This window comes from Camelus bactrianus, chromosome 33 (assembly GCF_048773025.1).
Source record: "Camelus bactrianus isolate YW-2024 breed Bactrian camel chromosome 33, ASM4877302v1, whole genome shotgun sequence".
In the NCBI taxonomy this organism is placed as follows: domain Eukaryota; kingdom Metazoa; phylum Chordata; class Mammalia; order Artiodactyla; family Camelidae; genus Camelus; species Camelus bactrianus.
Window position 1 is genome coordinate 13693249 of NC_133571.1, and position 19722 is coordinate 13712970.

Genomic DNA, 19722 nt, shown 5'->3' on the forward strand with positions numbered 1-19722 from the left:
TTCAAGTTAAATTTAGTAGAGTAAAAACTTGTTAATACAGTTGTTTCAAGCACACATTAAAGACTTTAATTAACCTAAGGTAGAAACCTTCCATTGACTCTGGTTTTTCCATATCTATCTGCCTCTCTGACAGCTTCCTTTCAGATTGGTCCTGGGAAGGGAAGTGAATGAGTACTTAGAGGAATTTAATTTTATAGTGCTTTTGTTTTTGTTCTAAGAAGGAAGGGAGGGTATATTTGAAAATATTAACATTTATTTATTATAAGTGTCAGGTACAGATGTAGCTGTTTTAGCAGCCTGTGTGCCTTTTCTTTATTTTAAACTTTTCAGAATTTTTTTAATTAAAAAAAGAGCAAAGGACACAAGAGGCATTTTATCCTCCACAATCTGCAAACAGCCAATAACATGAAAAGGTACAGTCTCATAATTGAATGGAAAGATATAATTTTTAAAATGCATATTAAGGCACTATTAACTATGCTCACCTTCATTAACAAAGAGTCAGAATTTGGAGGTAGTGCAGCTAGAGATGGAGGAGATAGAGCTCTCTCTGACAGTCATGGTAGGTAGACAAGTTACTAACACAGCTGTTTGGAGAGTAGTTAAGCAATAGCTATCAAATTTTTCCAGTTGCATGTTCTTCCATCCAACAATTCCACTATCACCCAAAGGTTGTCTCAACCAAGTCATCAAAATGTATAAGGATGTTCTTTCTAATATGTGGTAGCAAAAAGCTAGAAACAACCAAAATACTCCTCAATAGGGGAATTTAGAAAGAAGTCCAAAGAAAATTCATGGACGAGGCAAGTTACAACAGTGTGTGTCTAGTGTGTTCATGATTTCTTTTAGATACTTTTATATTATATAAAATGGTAGCCCCAGAGGAGTAAGACCTGGGGAATTAGAATGGGTAACTCGTACTTTCTTTCTTCTTAATTAATTTATTTATTTTTGGTGTGGGGAAATAATTGGGTTTATTGATTTGTTTATTCTTAGAGGAGGTACTGGGGATTGAACCCAGGACCCTGTGTATGCTAAGCATGCGCTCTACCACTTGAGCTATACCCTCCCCCCATTACTTTCTTTCTGTACTAGTTCACTTTATTTTCCATGAGGAAGTATTACTTTTATACATTTTTTAAAAAATGAGTTAATTCAAATATGTTCAGTTTTTAAAAGAACAGGTGGCAAATAAGGTGGTTTTTTTTTCAGTTAGGATTCTCTTGGGTTCCCAGCCTCTGCCCCCCTCACTCCGCCCCTCGCTAGGTGTGTTCTGTTCCCCTGCTGTCACATTACACCCCCGGATTCCACCCGCTCTTCTTCCTTCAGTCCCACATCTCAGGTCAAAAAAAAATCCAGTAACTCTTGACGTCCTTCCTTTCCATCATCATTTGCATCCAATTGGTCGCTGCTGTTGATTCTACCCACAAAGTATGAGTCTTATCCCTTCCTTCTCTCTCTTTCCTCAGGCATAATAGCCTTTGTTATCCTCTCACCTGTAATATTAAAAAGCCTCATATCTGGTCCCTTGTAATGAATCCTCAGTGTCATCAAAAGTACCTTAAGAGCTTCCTTTTGTTGCCTACTAATTGTGGAATAAAATCTCCAACCCTTAAATATTTGTTATTAATAAATATTTTCTGAACACCTGTAATGTGCCTAGTGCCATGTCAAACACTTAGGGTGTAATTGCTGAGCAGAAGCTGACTCAGCCTTGCTCTCCTGAGGTTTCCAGTCTCTGCATCCTCAGACGACAAGGCAGAAAAAGAAAATGTTTGCCATTGTCTTATATGGCTTCAGCTCTTATATTTCGACCTGTGTTCTATACTTTTATAGGTTGAGTCTAATTGGAACAACAGCTATGATCATAAGAATGTTGCTTATCTGGAGACTTAACTTTCTGCTTGCCACTAAAACCACATTGTATCCCTTAGAAATTCTCTTAAGTGAAGTGGAAATGAGGCATCTAGTAATACTTTCCCCTCTTCTAGAAAATTAAGACACAGAAGAATTTTAAAATAAGGAAAAGCAAACTAGCACAATCACAAATTCAAAGGTGGCCAGGGCCCCTCTCCTAGGAGTAATTAACATTTAAACATGTATATCCTTCCAGACATAGCATATGGCCCCCAAATTACACGGGGGTTACATCTCTATAAATATGCTCCATAACACAAACTGTATGTCTGTTGGAACTGCATATGTGATCCTAACACAGTTATGCCTGTGAAAATGTGTTTTGTCCACAGTAGACACCATTCTTGTTTTGGTAACTATTAATAATACCAAAAACAATAATAAGTGAAATAGTACTGTCTACTTTATAAAAATATAAAGAACATTAGCTATTTGCTAGTGTCAAAAAGAAGGGTAGCAGTTTTTACTGTGTCACATTGCTTTAATGAACAAAACCAATCATTTTATTTATTTATTTTTTAGAAGCCAATCATTTTAAAAAGCCTTTCACCATCTATGCCAGCAGACATATACAAATGTTGTTTTTTATAAAAGTAAGAAATGCTTATTAACGGAATGAGACTGAGTGAGTAAAGCAAAGCAGCCGTGGGAGCGTGCCTTCACGCTCACTGTAACGGCACAGAGAATTCGGTGTTCGGGGTTCATAACATTCTTTGTAAGCTGTCGTGCGGTACCGGTGTGAATATGGGCTCACTGAACCCAGGTACGCTATTACCCACAACCAAAAATGGGAGTATAGTTGGAGTTATAAAGCCCAAGTTTCAAATCCAGATACACTAGCCACGTGACCATGTGACCTTCCATGTGGTATTTAAATTCTCTGAGGTTAGGTTTGCTTACCTTGAGATGAAGCTAGTAATTCCTGCTTTGTGTGGTCATTATGACCATGAAGTAAAATAACACTTAGAGCATTTCCGTGTACGTGGAGACCATAGAAAATAGTCCAGAGTTTGCGGGCATGCTTTCTTCACCTAATCTGTCACAGACGTTTTCCATGTTGATGGATCTGTATCCGCATCATTGTCATGGCTATCTAGTGCTAACTTCTAGGCCATCTACTGTAATTCACGCTCAAGCACCTCTGGCAGAGTTACTCCCTAGCAGAGGCATTTCTGTAATTGTATGCGGTTTCCTAATGGCTGGGCTCCTCACTGCCCTGGTGCCTTTGGTCCTACAGGTGTGAACGGTCTGAGGATGCTGGGGATTCTCCATGATGCAGTTGTGTTCCTGATTGAGCAACTGTCTGGTGCCAAGCACTGTAGGAATTACAAATTCCGTTTCCATAAACCAGAGGAAGCCAATGAACCCCCCCTGAACCCTCATGGCTCAGCCAGGGCTGAAGTCCACCTGAGGCAAGTTCTCTTCTTTTCCATGAGCAGTTTGGGGTCTTGATTTTATTATCTAATGATATAATTATTTTTCTACTTAACCTTTGAGATTTCCAGTGTTAATGCTGTCCTTCACTGGTTCTATTAAAGCATTTCTCTAAATATATGTTAATCTTTTGGCTCCAGGAAGTCAGCATTTGACATGTTTAACTTCCTGGCTTCTAAACATCGGCAGCCTCCTGAATACAACCCCAACGATGAGGAGGAAGAGGAGGTACAGCTGAAGTCAGCTCGGTAGGTCTGGAGCGGAGAGGGGTCGTAAGAAATACTCTTTGCTTCCCTCTCTTCCAGTTTTGCTTGGATCAGAATTTCCCAGCCGATGTTTAAGAAGACAGAAATATAGTTTGTGTTGAAGTAGCAGTGGCTGGCTGGCAAAGGGAGAGGAGTATGTTACAGAGGAGAAATTGAAATAACTATATGATGTGCATTTTATTTTCTTTAGCCATAGTATACTCTGTCAGCTTTGGGCACTCCTCCACGGTCTTCATATAGAATATATTATATTCTAGGCCTGATTTTATAAGGCACTTGGCATTGAACACAGAGAATAGCATCATACGCTCTAGAAACCTTCAATCCAAGACTCACAACTGATGATTTCCTGAAGAGAATTCATTAATAACATGCCTTCTCTCTTTAGGAGGGCAACTAGTATGGATCTGCCAATGCCCATGCGCTTCCGGCACTTAAAAAAGACTTCTAAGGAGGCAGTTGGTGTCTACAGGTATGGCTAAACTTGTAGAAAGAATTATAGAAAACTAATGAAGTTTTCCAAAATCAAAGTGGACCAAATGCTGGAGTGACCTCCCTCATTCAGTAAGTGAGGTTTTTTTCAGTATTATTCATTGAACCTGATATCCTGGGATCCCGCAACTCCTTCTGTTGAACAAGGAATTTAACACAGTAAGCATTAAAATATTGCTACTTCTAGTGGCTTATGGAACAGAGAAATCTTTAATCCTTGGCCATTTGTTAGAACAATTCATATACTCAAATCAGGTGGGTCCAGATTTGTTTTTCCAAGTGTCTGGAATTCCCCCTGGGGATAGACCAGGAGATTTTATTCATTCATTCATGTATTCACACAGTTGACCTTATTTGCAAAATCTGCAGCTGATGTCTTTTCCATCTTTACATCCTAGGTCTCCCATCCACGGCCGGGGTCTTTTTTGTAAGAGAAACATTGATGCAGGTGAGATGGTGATCGAGTACGCTGGCAACGTCATCCGCTCCATCCAGACTGACAAGCGAGAGAAGTATTATGACAGCAAGGTGAGGCCCACGCGCTGGAGGCAGGGGCCGTCAGTGCGAACATGATCCCTAGGTTCCGGAAGAGATAAGTGTGTTTTATTGATTCAAAGACACTTTTTTTAAAAAAAAAAAATTATAACATCTCTGAAATTTGCAGAGGGCACAATAAAAGCTCAGAATCCACCCTAAGGATTAGCACACAAAGACACTCTGAGGGTTTGTCTGAGTGGATCCCAGGATCAAAAGTACATAGTGCCACAAGTTTCAGGTTTCACTTGCCTGTGAAGACGTAAAGAAACCACTGGTCTAGTGCCAGTAATCTAGGAATTTGTCATGGGAGAAATCTGAAAATTTTACCAGAAGAAACTTTGTTCATCAGCGGCTAAGGTCACATCAGACAAAGGTGGGGAAGTGTTCTCAAGCCTGAGCTCTAGTAACTACCAGGCTCTCCTCCTTTCTCCTTCCTGTGCAGGGCATCGGTTGCTACATGTTCCGAATCGATGACTCAGAGGTAGTGGATGCCACCATGCATGGAAATGCTGCACGCTTCATCAATCACTCGTGTGAGCCCAACTGCTACTCTCGGGTCATCAACATCGACGGGCAGAAGCACATTGTCATCTTCGCCATGCGCAAGATCTACCGCGGGGAGGAACTCACTTACGACTATAAGTTCCCCATTGAGGATGCCAGCAACAAGCTACCCTGCAACTGTGGTGCCAAGAAATGCCGGAAGTTCCTAAACTGAAGCTGCTCTTCTCCGCAGTGTTGGAGTACCAGGACCCAGGGCCTCCAAAGCAGTGCCGAAGGCCTTTGCCAGCAGCCAGGAGTTCCAGGATTGAGTGGGCACAGTTGAGGGGCCTCTGTGATGGCTGGGCTCCCTTGGGTCCCATATTCACATTAGACATGTGATCATAGTCCTGGAGAGAGATGAGGTCTTGAAAGAGAAGATCCGCGATGGGCTTTCTCCTGGGGCCCCTCTGATTGTGTGCTGTTAAAAAGTGGGAAGTGGGGTCCCGAGCAGACTTGCCTGGAAGGAGCCTATAGAGGGTTAGTCATGTTGGGAGATCTGGCCTGAGAACCTCCTCAGAGAGAAGTTGCCTTCCTCGTCTTGGCCCTTTCCCGAGCACTGTAAGCAAGGGGTCAGGCAAGCCCCCGGTGTGGGGCTGGTGGATACCTGACAGTTTGCCAGCCGGGCCCAGCCTGGAGCCGTGTGTTGAACAAACAGAGACGGTCTAGTGGTTTTCCCTACTATCCTCCCACTTGAGAATTCCCTTCTGGCTGGGAGACAGGATTCTTAGCACCTTTGGTGTCAAAGGCTGTCTTGGGGTTGTGCCAATTAATAACCAAACGTTGAGCCTGTGGGCCGTAAGTGGGAGCGTTATCCCCATGAGCCTTATCTTGTCAGTTACTCCCTAGACGTAGGAGCGGCTTCCCTCATTCCTTCACTCCACGTTCTCGTTTCCCTGTTCTTCACCCCGCTGCTATCCCGTTCTCTCTGGGTGGTAGGGGAGAGTGACTCCCTGCTCGAGGACACTCCCTGTCGGGCATGGGATGTGCCCACAAAACGTTCCCTGAGCCCATAAGCACTCCCAGTGGGGAAGTGGACAGGAGCCATTGGCCATAACCAGACAGAATTTGGAGTTGTTTTCATGAAGCTCCACTGAGAGTTTTAAAGAAATAATATGTAGCATGATTTTTTTAGAAGAGGAAGATTATTTAAATAGGATTTGAATCATGCAACAACCAGAGTATCACAACCAGGATGACCCCTGGGCCCCATTCCTAGGATGTGGTAACTTTATTTTCCCCTTGTTGAGACATAGGAAGACTTAATTTTTAAATGGTCGGTGTCCAGTTGAAGGCAGAACACTAATCAGATTTCAAGGCCCAAAACTTGGGGACTGGACCACCTTGTATTGAGGGAACTCTGCCACCTGTGCAAAATCTCTGGATAAAGCAAATTAAATGACACTACTGCCCTGATTACTCCTTAGGATGTGGTCAAAACAGCATCAAATGTTTCTTCTCTTCCTTTCCCCAAGACAGTGTCCTGAACCTGTTAAATTAAGTCATTGGATTTTACTCTGTTCTGTTTACAGTTTACTATTTAAGGTTTTATAAATGTAAATATATTTTGTATATTTTTCTATGAGAAGCACTTCATAGGGAGAAGCACTTATGACAAGGCTATTTTTTAAACCGCGGTATTATCCTAATTTAAAAGAAGATCGGTTTTTAATAATTTTTTATTTTCATAGGATGAAGTTAGAGAAAATATTCAGCTGTACACACAAAGTCTGGTTTTTCCTGCCCAACTTCCCCCTGGAGGGTGTACTTTCTGTTGTTTAATGTGTAGCTTGTTTGTGCCCTGTTGACATTAATGTTTCCTGGGTTTGCTCTTTGACAATAAATGGAAAAGGAAGGTCCCCGCTCCATCGGGCCACTCCCCTCCTTCCCACGTTGAATCTCCTCGGAAGGCTGCGGTAGGATCTCCAGCAGTTTCTCCTCTCCTTCCCGCACTGTTTGTCTCCTTTCTGGCAGGAGCGCAGTGCTGAGAGGGGGAACCCACACTTCCCTTGTCTCTCCTCCTTCAGAGTTAGCAACCAAGCTGAATGGCACCCTGACATTTTCCATCACCATCTGCCTCCTAGGTCATCTCGTTCCCTCTCCCTCTGCCCACCAGGTCTTCATACCTGCCAAGACCCCTGGACCCACCCCCGGGCCCTTTCTAGGGGCAGCCCGTTGAAACTGAAGCACAGTCTGACCACTCACGATAAAGCAGATTCTCCTCCGCCTCTGTCAGCCACAAGGTTTCAGAGCCGCATAGTCCAGTGGAGGGCGGGGCGCCTTTTCTCGCCAGGGGAAGCCTGTTCCTACGAAGGAAATCTAGCGAAGCAATACGACTCCGCCCAGCGCTCGGCCCCAGGACTCACGGCTCTGCTGTGCCTTCCACCCTGGGCTCCCTGTTCTTCCGTGGCTCTGCTGGAACACTGTCACTGTTTTCACTGTCACGCAGGGAGCCCAGCACTGTGGCCAGGGTGGCAGAGACTCCCTGTCATCACGGAGAAGTGCCAGCAGGGGACTGGGGAAAAGCACTCTACCCAGACCTCACCTCCCTTCCTCCTTTTGCCCGTGAACAAGATGCAGTGGCCCCAGGGGTTCCACTAGTGTCTGATTTCCTTTATTATTGCACTGTGTGAGGTTTTTTTGTAAATCCTTCTACTCCTATTTTTTTTTAAAGAAAAAAACCTTAAGCTGCATTTGTTACTGAAATGATTAATGCACTGATGGGTCATGACTTCACCTTGAGAAAGACCCAAAGGCCAGTCCGTGGTGGGGGAAACTCAGCTAAATAGACCTAGTTACTGCCCTGCTAGGCCATGCTGTACTGTGAGCCCCCTCCTCATCTCTACCAGTCCCAGACCCCGAGGCCGGGGAGGAAGCCACACCTTTCCTTCTCCCGCCCCTGCAGGTGGATTGCCCTGCCTTTCCACTCCCTGTCAACCACAGAAATGAGTAACTCCTCTTAGAGCTCAGCCTTGAGTCCATTGCCAAAATTCAGCGTACCTGCCAGCAACTTGGGGAATAAGCTAAGGTTTCCCTACAAGAGGGGAAGAAGGCAAAAAACGGCATAGCTATCTCCAAAACACCTCCGAGTTTGTTTTGAAAGTGACCAAGGGAATCTCCGCACAAAAGTGCAGCCTGAGGAACTGTGGTGGGTCATTCCCAAGAATCCCCCAAGGGGCATCCCAAATCCCTAAGGAGTCACAGCTGCACACCTGGTCAGTTCTCAGTGAGAAAGCCAGCTCACTTACAGCTTTGCTGCTAGCACCTGTTGTGGCTGCATTTCCTGGTGGCCAGTGACAACTGCATAACCAGAATAGCTGCATGGCGCTGACCCTTTGGCCGGAACTTGGTCCCTCAGCTCCCTCGGTTACCGTCACCTCCAGCCTAGCCCCTCCTGTTTTTAGACCAATAACAAGAATCAAGGGGGAAGCCCTGGCAGCTATAGGTAAGTTTCCAACCAGACTCCTTTGCCGGGATCCACTCCATCACCCCGCTTGTCTCTGTCGAACCCCCGGCCAATGCGGTGAGCACCATGCAGCTCCCTTGATTTAAAAAAAAAAAAGAAAAAGAAAAAGAAAAAAAAAAGAAAAATACAACAACAAAAACACAAAAAAACAAAAAAACTTAATGAATGTATCTTTCTAAAGGACTGACGTTCAATCAAATATCTGAAAATACTAAAGGTCAAAACCTTGTCAGATGTTTAAGTTTGATTTGGGATTTTTTAAAACTAGAAATCAAGTTGTGGGGTATTTTTTGTTTTGTTTCTTTTTTTTTTTAAAGGAAAAGCGGGTCATTGCAAAGGGCTGGGTGTAATTTTATGTTTCATTTCCTTCATTTTAAAGCAATACAAGGTTATTGAGCAGATGGTTTTGTGCCGAATCATGAATACCAGTCAAGTCTCACACTCTGAAAACTTGCAACTTTTTTTGTTTTGGTTTTCAAATAAATATAAATATGATATATATAGGAACTAATATAGTAATGCACCATGTAACAAGCCTAGTTCAGTCCATGGCTTTTAATTCTCTTAACACTATAGATAAGGATTGTGTTACAGTTGCTAGTAGTGGCAGAAAAAAGTCTGGCGCTCCTCTGACCCCCTGGAATGGGGGAAGACCCAAACCCTAAAGGGATGGCAGAACAGTCCATTCCTAGGATCAGAGAGAAATACAGAAATGGTGTCACCTGGATTTTTTCTGCCCGTGAATGTTGCCAGTCAGTACCTGTACTCCTTGTTTCTCTACTTTTGGTTATGAATGTTGGGGTTACCACCTGCATTTAGGGGAAAATTGTGTTCTGTGCTTTCCTGGTATCTTGTTCCGAGGTACTCTAGTTCTGTCTTTCAACCAAGAAAATAGACTTGTGGTGTTTCTTTTATTGAACTTTTAACGGTCTCTTTAGTAAATACAGGTAGTTGAATAATTGTTTCAAAAGCTCAACAGATGACAAGCTTCTTTTCTAGAAATAAGACATTTCTTGACAACTTTATCATGTATAACAAATCTTTGGTTTTTTTTTTTCCTTGTGTTCTTCCAAGCTTCTGGTTAGAGAAAAAGAGAAAAAAAAAAAAAAGGAAAAAAATGTGTCTAAAGTCCATCAGTGTTAACTCCCTGTGACAGGGATGAAGGAAAATACTTTAATAGTTCAAAAAATAATAATGCTGAAAGCTCTCTACGAAAGACTGAATGTAAAAGTAAAAAGTGTACATAGTTGTAAAAAAAAAAAGGAGTTTTTAAACATGTTTATTTTCTATGCACTTTTTTTTATTTAAGTGATAGTTTAATTAATAAACATGTCAAGTTTATTGCTGCACATGGTTGAACTTTCTTTTTGGCTTTGGCTGGGGTGGAGGAATGGGAGGGGCATGGCCTGTGACCTGATTACAAAGTCCCTTCCCCAGTCCTTTCTTTTAAGGTAGAATCATGAAATCATCCCTCACCGCCTTCAGGCCCCCCTCTACACTGTCTCTCTCAACTGTTTTTTTTTCCCTTACTCATCAGTGATGTATGTTCAGGGCCTAATTAACTCTGGATATGAGGAAGGGGTCAAGAGGACAAAGGAGTAGTTCCTTTACTTCCCATTCATTCCCCCTCCTTCATCCCTGGCGGTCAAGCACTGGCTTCTAACAGTTTACTTCCAGTCTAGGAATATAATAGGACAAAAGCATTGTGGGGGAACCTGGGCAGCACCCTCTCTTTGCTCCACTCCACCTTAAGGCTGAAATTGGGCTTATTTACTGTTTCTCTGTAGCACAGGGGTCAGGGTGGGGAGACAGTTGAGAAATATTTTTAAATATTCTCCCAAGCCAGGGTCACTATCCCCAGGCTAAAGGGTGTTGAGTTTACACTCCAGCCAAGAAATGGAAGACACTCCGCCTCTTGGGGGATGGTCCTCAAACAGACCTCCTCCCTCTGGGTCAGCTGGCTGGAAGCTCAGCCCTCACCCCTTCTTCCTTTCATCCTGAGTCACCTTTCCGAATTTTGGAGTTGAGCACCATGGGGACTCCAAATGACCAGGCAGTGTTGCAGGCCATCTTCAACCCTGACACCCCATTTGGAGACATTGTTGGGTTGGACCTGGGAGAGGAAGAGGAGAAGGAAGAAATACATGAAGGTGAGTATTTTGAACTTGGAGGAGAGCTCTCCACACTGGCTGGTCTGCTGCCTCGTCGGGATGGCAGAGGAAAGTAATCTTACCAGGCAGGACCCTTGTGCCAGGACCCTAGGATGATGATGGAGATCGGAATCAGAGAGGTTGGCTGATCTTCAGTGCACTGACAGGGGCTTGGAAAGAGTCACTGTGCCAAGAGGAGAAAACCGGGTTTGCCCTTCACCCCCACACCTTGAACTTACCTTACCGCTCAGTTCACCCCATGATCCAAGCTTAACTGTATTTGCAGGGATAGGGGGGATGTGAAACTTTCACATCTTTGTTATAACAGAGTATATTACCCTACACAGCGTGGAAGACAGAAACAGGGCTGGAGGTGGCTCAGTTAAATGGTTCCAACCTAAGCAAGCATTCAGTGTCACACACCCTTTTGAGCCAAGCACTGAGCTCATTCTTCCAGAGTGAGTCTGCTCACTGGCTTCTCCACCGGTCCCTAAGGGGGCTGCTCTCCCCATCAGTTATTGATGCCCTTTGTTTCTAAAGGAGTGAAGCTAAGCCTGACTGAAACTTTAGCCTGAAAAGCTGAGGGAACATTGGAGATTCACTGCACCTGACTCTCACTGTGACCTGCACCCCAGCCCAGTCAGCCCTGGCTTGGCTCTGTCCCAGGTTTCCAAAGCCTGAGGTGGCTTTTGCTTCCTGCTCCCAACTGCACGCCTGTCCTCTCACGGCTCCCTCCCTGACACAGATGGAGTTTTCCCTGGAGCACAGCTGGTGCAGTCCAAGGCCCTGGAGCTGCAGGGCGTGATGGCAGCAGAGGCTGGCAACCTCAGCACAGCCCTGGAGAGGTTTGGCCAAGCCATCAACCTGCTGCCTGAGAGGGCGTCAGCCTACAACAACCGAGCCCAGGCCCGGCGACTCCAGGGAGACGTGGCAGGTGAGAGGAGGGATAGTCCCTGAGCTTCTGCAGAAGGGGCCCTGGAGGGCACAGACAAGAGACTGCATGGTGTGGGGTGTGGGCACAGGGCATGGGAAGTCACTCAACCCCTCTGGACCCTATGTTCCTACCTATAAGAGACATATGATGGCCCTGCTAATCTCTTGGGGCTGTTGGGAAAGTCAAAGAGACTGCATTCCGTTTATTTATTTAACATTTTACTAGCGCTGACTTACTACTGCAGCAGTAGGCTGGGTGCCGAGGACCATGCTATTTATAGCAACGACTATGTGCCAGGCACTAAGCACTTCACATGTGAGTTGTAGTCACTCATTTAATCACTCACAACAGCCCTAAAAGGTATGTGCAATTGTTATCTCCATAGTACAGATGAAGAAACCTATGCATGGAGGTTAAGAAGCTTGCTACTCATGCAGATGAGAAGTGGCAGAGCTAGGATGTGGACCAGGTGGCAGGGCTTCAGAGTGTGTGCTCTTAATTCCCATGTGACATTACTTCTCAGAAATCTCACAGCCTAGAGGGTAGGACAGACACATAAATATAATGGCAGCGTAACAAGCTGAGAGGGTTCAGTATGGGATTCGCTCCTGAGGGGTGAGTTTTGAAGGATAAGTAGGCATGAGCTGGGTGGAGGGCAGGGAGTGGGAGAAGGCACAGCCTGTGGAGGTCCCAAAGGCATGGACAGAGACAGAGAAGTTCAGATCTCCAGTCTGGCTAGAAAAGGGAGTTGTGCAGGATGAAGCCTCTCCGGAGCCTGGAGAGGTAAACAGGGGCCAGACAGCAAAGAACTGGAAACATCAGGCCAATGTTGAATTTTGTCCTGAAAACAGAGGGAATCACTAAAGGGTTTCAATTGTGCAGTGACTGGATGAAACCTGCTGTATTCAGGTTACTGTAGCTGGAAGGGGGAACAATGGGACAGAGAGCGCCATGCTGTGGACCAGAGAGCAGGGTGATGCGAAGATGTAAACCACAGAAGCCTAGTAGGGAACTCCTAGACAACCAGGAGTCATGGTGGAGGTGCTCCTGGGGCCAAGAATGCCAGACAGGGGAATTTGGACTTCATTCTGGGAACAGCAGGGAACTCTGAGGGCCCCCTTGCCAGGCTTGTCTGCCACCTGGCTCTAGCAGAGCAGGGCCATAAAGGCCACTGGGGAAAACCAGCAGATCAAAACCCCAGAGAGGATCAAAGGGGATTCTGCCTGAGGGAGGCCTTCAATTCCCCCGACCAACTCCTTTGAGGGAAACCAAGGAATGCTGTGATTAGAGAGCTTCTCAACTTTCCAGGTGGTATGAGGAGCAGAGGCGCTGCTGGGTTCTGGGGACCCAAACACAGACCGGACAGGGCAGATGAGCCTGGCTGTAGGATACTGCTGGTACTGCTAACCAGAGAACATGAGTGAACTAAAGTAGAGGCCAGAAGAAAGGCAGTTCGGTGGACCCTACAGCAGATACCCGCTGGCTGACTGAGGTTGAATATAGAGCTCTGATGCCTAAGCCAAGTATCTCTGAGGATGATAAAAATAAAAATGTTGCAGGCCAGCTCTGGCTCCAAGACCTCCTTCAAAGACAATTAGACACAAAATGAAGAAGACCATGGAAATAAAGAATGAGGAAGGGAAGTAGTGGAGAACACAGGTGAGAGAAGCAGTTTTAGGGCATAGAATGAAAAAGAGGAGAGAAAAGCCTTCAGGAAGAAGAGAAATGGACTTTATTGGGTATGTAAGAAATAGTTGTCAGTTAATTCTAATGTTTTTGGACTCTGGGATTCAGAGTCAGTCATCTGGCACATGGTAGATGGTCTATGTGTGGAACAAATCGCCTGCTACGTGCCCGGCAACAGGCCTGATTCATAACATAGTGACCATTCAAAATCCTCTCAGCAACCTTCATGTTTAGGGGGGGCGGGTACTAGATGGTGGAAAATGACAAGGACAGGAGAGACCTGGACTTTAGTCCCAGCTCGGCCACTAACTGGCTGTGCAGCCCAGGCCCAGTCTGGCCGACTCTTAAGTCTTCATCTGTGTAACGGGAGTATCAATACCGACCTCCAGGGCCAAGTGCAGGCGGGATGTAAGGGGCCGAGCCCCAGACCCTGGGTTCTGGGCCGGGTCACGTGCTGGCCGCGCCCCTGACCCCGCCCGCCCGTCCGTCCGTCCCGCAGGCGCCCTGGAGGACCTGGAGCGCGCGCTGGCGCTGAGCGGGGGCCGAGGCCGAGCCGCCCGCCAGGGCTTCGTGCAGCGCGGGCTGGTGGCGCGGCTGCAGGGCCGGGACGACGACGCCCGCAGGGACTTCGAGCGGGCAGCGCGGCTGGGCAGCCCGTTTGCGCGGCGCCAGCTGGTGCTGCTCAACCCGTACGCGGCGCTGTGCAACCGCATGCTGGCCGACATGATGGGGCAGCTGCACGGGCCCCGCGACGGGCGCTGAGCCGTCCGCGGGGGAGGGGGGGGCCGCCCGCAACTAATAAAGCCGCCGGCTCTCCCCGCCCCCGGCCTGTGTCTGCGTCCGCCCGCCGTTCCCGAAGGGTGTCCCCTTCGCAAGAGAGGTCTGCGCACGTCGGGGACGCCCGGGGGTGGTCCCGGAGTCCTGGGGGAGGGGCGCGTCGGGCCGAGGTCGGGCATCGATTGGCCCTGCCTGGCGCAGCCCCGGCCCCTGCGGCGGACTGCGGTGCTCATCAGACCTGAGCAGTCGCTCGGCCTGCGCTCGGGGAGGGAGCCAGGTGAGCCGCCTGGGAAGGCGGGGCGCGGTGGTGTGGGGATGCTTAGCCACCCCAGTTTCCCGGATCCCTTCCTCTTCTGCCCAAATCCGGAGGAAGGGAAAAGGGGTGTAGGTGGAAGGGGGAATCGGGCTGGAGAGAGACAGGGTCGGGAGAACGACCGTTCCTTTGGGGGAGAGGCACGTGTACCCGAGTGTGTGTGTGTGGTGGGTGTGTGTGTGTGTGGTGGGGGTGTGTGTGTGTGGTGTGTGTGTGTGTGTGTGTGTGTGTGTGTGTGTGTGTGTGTGCGTGCGCGTGCGCTGCACGGTTGCACGTTGTGTCTATGTACCTGCAGGCTTGTGCTTGTTTGTCCCATGGAGTCAGCTTTCTGTTCTGCGCCCAGAGAGTGTGCAGGTCCGTCCTGCCTGGGTTTGGACATTGGGCCTGGCCATTTGCGTCCTTGCCTTCACCACTGTGGGTCAATCTCCATTTGTGTTTCCGTGTATGGCTTATTGTTTCTGAAACGTAAATTCCCGGAGGAATTATTAAACGTGTCTGCTCTCACCTGGCTGCTAACATCGAGGCCCGCCCCCTTCTCTCGGCAGCCTGGGGCCGAGGCCAGGGCCACTATGGCGCTACCTCCTGACCCAGCTACCCTCCCGCACACACTGCTGCTCCTGCCAGCCCTTCTGAGTTCAGGTACACTCCTGTTCATCCCTTGGCCATGCATTTCTGGGGTCAAATCCCCCTCTCTCCCCTCCTTGCTTGCACCTTCGGTTTGGGTACCCACTCTAGGCCCCAGGCACCAGAGCTGGGTTCCCCTCATCCACCTACTCAGGGTCCAGCCAGTCCCTGCTGAGAGAACCCAGGTACTCTGTCTCTTGGCTTGCTGTCCCACTGTAACGACCTTATCCTGGTCACAGAACAGTACCAAGCTTCCACAGCCCTCCCCAGAACCTGCTGTGTTCCAGGTTGGGGGGAGTTGGCGCCCCAGATTGATGGTCAGACCTGGGCTGAGCAGACACTTCGAGAGAATGAACGCCACGCCTTCACCTGCCGGGTGGCAGGGGGGCCTGGCACCCCCCAGTTGGCCTGGTACCTGGATGGACAGCTGCAGGAGGCCAGCACCTCAAGACTGCTGAGCGTGGGCGGGGAGGCCTTCTCTGGAGGCACCAGCACTTTCACTGTCACTGCCCAGCGGGCCCAGCATGAGCTCAACTGCTCCCTGCAGGATCCGGGCAGCGGCCGGTCAGCCAACGCCTCTGTCATCCTCAATGTGCAATGTGAGTGACCCCGAGGGGGACTGGGGGAAAGGTTCTCTGTGCAGGGACCCCCAGCAGCCACCACACAGGTGGTCTGATAGGACATTTAACAAGCACCGAAGCACTTTGTAAATATTAACTCACTTTATCCTCACAGTAATCCTGGGAGGTAATTACTATTTTCCCATTTTACAAATGAGAAAACTGAGGCACAGAGAGGTTAAGCAATCTGCCTGAGGCCATATAGCTGGTAAGTAGCAGGGCCAGGATTCAAATCTGGACATTTTGTTTCTTAATCTTCGTTTATACAAAACAGTTGCCTCTCTGGTAGACCCAGCTATGCTGTTCCCTGGTGCCCCCTCAGGAAAGGTCCAGGCCCCTGGCTCCCTTCTGGATTTGGGAAGAAAGGGCAAGGTCGAGGGGGAAGGGGCTGTGGTGGGAACATACTGGTCTCTGCTTTGCACCAGTTAAGCCGGAGATTGCCCAGGTTGGGGCCAAGTACCAGGAAGCTCAGGGCCCAGGCCTCCTGGTCGTCCTTTTTGCCCTGGTGCGTGCCAACCCACCTGCCAATGTGACCTGGATCGACCAGGATGGGCCGGTGACTGTCAACACCTCTGACTTCCTGGTGCTGGATGCCCAGAACTACCCCTGGCTCACCAACCACACCGTGCAGCTGCAGCTCCGCAGCCTGCCACACAACCTCTCGGTGGTGGCCACCAATGACGTGGGTGTTACCAGTGCCTCACTCCCGGCGCCAGGTGAGCACTCTCAGCCATGGGCCCAGGAAAGCCTCAGGGGGTGTGGGAAGTGGGAAGACTTGTTGCCCTTCGGGTGAGTCTGGTGAATAAGCTGTCCCCAGACACCTTGAGCAAGGAGGATAGGGTAGTGACTTGTGGCATCTCAGAGTTGGGGCCCTGCCCACTTGGAACCTAACCAGAGGACGACCTGCAGGGCTCCTGGCCTCCCGGGTCGAAGTGCCACTGCTGGGCATCGTTGTGGCTGGAGGGCTTGCCCTGGGCACCCTGGTGGGGTTCAGCACCTTGGTGGCCTGCCTGGTCTGCAGGAAAGAGAAGAAGACCAAAGGTAGGGCCAAAGCAGGGTTGGGGCAGAGGGCGGCCGGGGGAGCGGAGACGAGGTCAGGGAGTGAGTGTCAAGGGCATGGGCAGCCAGTGGAGCTGGGCTGCCAAGTGGTGGGACAGGTCTTCCCGAGCTTGGTCGTGGGCAAGACCACTTGCACCCCAGGTAGCAGGGCCGGGCACTGGGCACCCAGTCTGGGCATCTGAGAGTCCCCTTGCCTGAGGGCCCTGGGCCTGTGAGGGCAGAGGGCAGAGGGCAGAGCCCCGAGTGGGTGGGCTCACTGAGACGGTGGCATGGTTTCTTTCTCTTCAGGTCCCTCCCGGCGCCCATCCCTGATCTCTAGGTAACTCTTCCTGGGGCTGAGTGGACGGGCACGGAGACGCAGCAGGGGCGGGTGGGATCCTGGAACAGGCCCCAAGCAGGAATCTGCGCCTGCTGGTGCCAGGGCGCAGCCAAGCCTTTGTCCGCCTTGTAGTGACTCCAACAACCTGAAGCTCAACAATGTGCGCCTGCCCCGGGAGAACATGTCCCTCCCGTCCAACCTGCAGCTCAACGACCTGACTCCGGATGCCAGAGGTACACCCAGGACCCTGTTTGCCCCTGCTTTATCTTCAGAGGTGTTCCTGAGAAAAAGAGAGACCCTGGGCCTTAGGAGGGGCTAGACCCCATTGGGCATGTGCCTCGTCCTGGGCACCACCTGCTTTGTCACCCCACAGGGAAACCAGCGGACCGGCAGACAGCTCAGAACAACAGCCGGCCGGAGCTTCTGGACCCGGAGCCTGGTGGTCTCCTCACCAGCCGAGGTATGAGAAAGGGGCTTGCTGCCCTCCTCCTCTGCTCCTTGGCCCTTTCACTTGTGCCAGAGGCTTCTGAGTCCCCAAGGGCAGAGAGTGGTCTCCCAACCTCCAAGGAATGGCAGTTACTGAGATTCCTGGCATCTCTGGCCCCACAGGTTTCATCCGTCTCCCAATGCTGGGCTACATTTATCGGGTGTCAAGTGTGAGCAGTGATGAGATCTGGCTCTGAGCTGAGGCCGAGACAGAGGATGCCTTCTTGGCATCTGGACCCCCTCCCGGTCCTCCTCAAAGGCATCCTTTGCCTGGCCACGTTGCCAGCGTGGAGAGGCCACGCCACTGCCACTGCCACTGCCACTTTTGCTTGCCCTCTGGGACACAGGTATCTTTGGCAAGGCTGCCAGCTGGACCTAAGCCCTTGTTCCAACATCAGTTGGAGGCCTATGCCCAGGCCGATGGAGCACTTTGGTGTGCCTGGAGGTTATCCCGCATCTAAGGGTGGGGTGGCCCTGTTGGCTTGGGCCGGCTCCGTGCCCCACAGTGGTACGCTTCAGCACCTGATACAGCAGGCATGGGGCAGGCCTGGTTGGGAAGGCCCTGCACGTCCTGGATCTCCTTCCCGTGCTATATGCAGCTTTGTTCCCTCAGGAAAAAGTAGGACCCTGCTAGCTAGAGAGAACCAAACTGCCCTTTGCACAGGAACCAACCCCTGGCCCAGGGGCACTGGCCAAGCACAAACCAGTCCCTTTTGCTGCATACCTCTCTACTCCCCTGTCCCCGCCTCCTCTTGGGCATCATAAGTTATACATTGGACCTTCTCCACTTCTTCACTGGGCACTAGACGTCCCCACTGGCCTGGCTCCTGGTGGTGCCAGTGCCTGGTGTTAGCATAAGGCAGGAGAACAGTGGGAGGTGAGAAGCCTGCTGCATCAAAACTGCATGTAGCTCTGCATCGTTTCCTTACAGTGTTAGCACTTTAAGCACATCTCCTGGGGAGGGGGTGAGCTAGGGCCCCAGGGCCGTCCATGGCTTCCCCAAGTCTGGCCTTTTAATGATTCACTGTGAGTGCCCTGAGTCCTCAGGGTTGATGGTTTCCCACTTAAAATGTCTCCCCTACCGTGGGACCCCAGCAGGACGCCGTTCCTCCTGTCCCACCCTGTGTTAAGTGGACAGTCAGAGTGGCACATAATTTGACATTGCCAGAAACCTTAGGAAGACATGGGAAAAGGAGGGAGACCACATATCCCAAAACAACCTAAGGACACTTTTGAAAAGCAACATGGAAAAGATCGCAAACGAATAGAGTGCTAAGTATATTTTTCCCTCCTTGATAATCTTGTTTTGTAATTTTTCTCATGTTACTGCTAGGACAGTGCTGAGCACACAATAGATTCAATAAACTTGACTGAGTGAATGTTACATGTCTGAATCATTCCTTCAAATGTGTTTCTTTTAAATTGAACTATAGTTGATTTACAATGTTGCATTAGTTCAAGTATACAGCGAAGTGATTCAGGTGTATATATATACTTTTTCAGATTCTTTTCCATTATAGGTTATTACAAGATACGGAATATAGTTCGCTGTGCTATACAGTAGGTCCTTGTTTATTTGTTTTACATATAGTAGTGTGTATATGTTAATCCCAAACTCCTAACTTATCCCTCCCCCCACTTTTCCCCTTTGGTAACCTTAAGTTTGTTTTCTATGTGAGTCTGTTTTTGTTCTGTAAGTAAGTTCATTTATCATTTTTTAAGATTCCACACATAAGTGATACCATTTATCTTTGTCTGACTTACTTCACTTAGCATGATAATCCCTAGGTCCATCCATGTTGCTGCAGATGGCATTATTTCATTCTTTTTTATGGCTGAGTAATATTCCATTGTATATATACACCACATCTTCTTTATCCATTCATCTGTTGCTGAACACTTAGGTTGCTTCCAAGTCTTGGCTGTTGTAAATAGTCCTGCTGTGTACATTGGGGTATGTGTATCTTTTCGAATTAGAGTTTTGTCTTTTCTGGATATATGCCCAGGAGTGGGATTGCTGGATCATATGCTAACTATTTTTAGTTTTTTGTGGAACCTGCATACTGTTCTGCATTGTGGCTGAATCAGTTTACATTCCCACC

At 48.7% G+C, this 19722-nt stretch overlaps 3 protein-coding genes across 14 annotated transcripts in view; all 3 read left to right on the forward strand.

Annotated features, from left to right (window-relative positions):
- Positions 1-10001, forward strand: part of KMT2A (lysine methyltransferase 2A) — a 71810-nt gene extending 61809 nt beyond the window's left edge. For all 8 annotated transcript variants that reach the window (XM_074356878.1, XM_074356883.1, XM_074356880.1 and 5 more), the window contains 5 exons: positions 3155-3333; positions 3496-3599; positions 4006-4089; positions 4508-4637; positions 5089-10001. In XM_074356878.1, the coding sequence (XP_074212979.1) occupies positions 3155-3333; positions 3496-3599; positions 4006-4089; positions 4508-4637; positions 5089-5364 (773 nt within the window). In that variant the 3' untranslated portion in view covers positions 5365-10001. The remainder of the gene's footprint in view (positions 1-3154; positions 3334-3495; positions 3600-4005; positions 4090-4507; positions 4638-5088) is intronic.
- A 565-nt stretch (positions 10002-10566) lies between these two features.
- TTC36 (tetratricopeptide repeat domain 36) lies at positions 10567-14243 on the forward strand. The gene is made up of 3 exons (XM_010953457.3): positions 10567-10802; positions 11548-11736; positions 13922-14243. The coding sequence occupies exons 1-3, from the start codon at positions 10685-10687 to the stop codon at positions 14182-14184; spliced, it is 570 nt and encodes a 189-aa protein (XP_010951759.1). The 5' UTR covers positions 10567-10684; the 3' UTR covers positions 14185-14243.
- A 99-nt stretch (positions 14244-14342) lies between these two features.
- Positions 14343-19004, forward strand: TMEM25 (transmembrane protein 25). 5 transcript variants are annotated; one of them, XM_010953456.3, is made up of 9 exons: positions 14343-14476; positions 15058-15151; positions 15376-15735; positions 16182-16472; positions 16666-16797; positions 17104-17134; positions 17267-17367; positions 17508-17594; positions 17744-19004. In XM_010953456.3, exons 2-9 carry the CDS (start codon positions 15082-15084, stop codon positions 17815-17817), a joined length of 1146 nt encoding a protein of 381 aa, XP_010951758.1. In that variant the 5' UTR covers positions 14343-14476; positions 15058-15081; the 3' UTR covers positions 17818-19004. The 5 variants fall into 5 exon arrangements, with proteins under 5 accessions (XP_010951758.1, XP_045371561.1, XP_045371562.2 ...); XM_045515605.2 differs by having other exon boundaries at positions 15424-15735; XM_045515604.2 differs by lacking the exon at positions 14343-14476 and having other exon boundaries at positions 14491-15151.
- Positions 19005-19722: the final 718 nt, after the last annotated feature.

What these genes read in the sequence shown, in the direction of transcription:
- TTC36 (XM_010953457.3), top strand. Translation starts at nt 10,685, where the DNA reads ATGGGGACTCCAAATGACCAGGCAGTGTTGCAGGCCATCTTCAACCCT. An exon ending in GAAGGAAGAAATACATGAAG is followed by an intron (nt 10,803 to 11,547) that starts GTGAGTATTTTG and finishes TCCCTGACACAG; the next exon opens with ATGGAGTTTTCCCTGGAGCA. An exon ending in ACTCCAGGGAGACGTGGCAG is followed by an intron (nt 11,737 to 13,921) that starts GTGAGAGGAGGG and finishes TCCGTCCCGCAG; the next exon opens with GCGCCCTGGAGGACCTGGAG.
- TMEM25 (XM_045515604.2), top strand. Translation starts at nt 14,515, where the DNA reads ATGCTTAGCCACCCCAGTTTCCCGGATCCCTTCCTCTTCTGCCCAAAT. An exon ending in CGCCCATCCCTGATCTCTAG is followed by an intron (nt 17,135 to 17,266) that starts GTAACTCTTCCT and finishes TCCGCCTTGTAG; the next exon opens with TGACTCCAACAACCTGAAGC. An exon ending in TGGTCTCCTCACCAGCCGAG is followed by an intron (nt 17,595 to 17,743) that starts GTATGAGAAAGG and finishes CTGGCCCCACAG; the next exon opens with GTTTCATCCGTCTCCCAATG.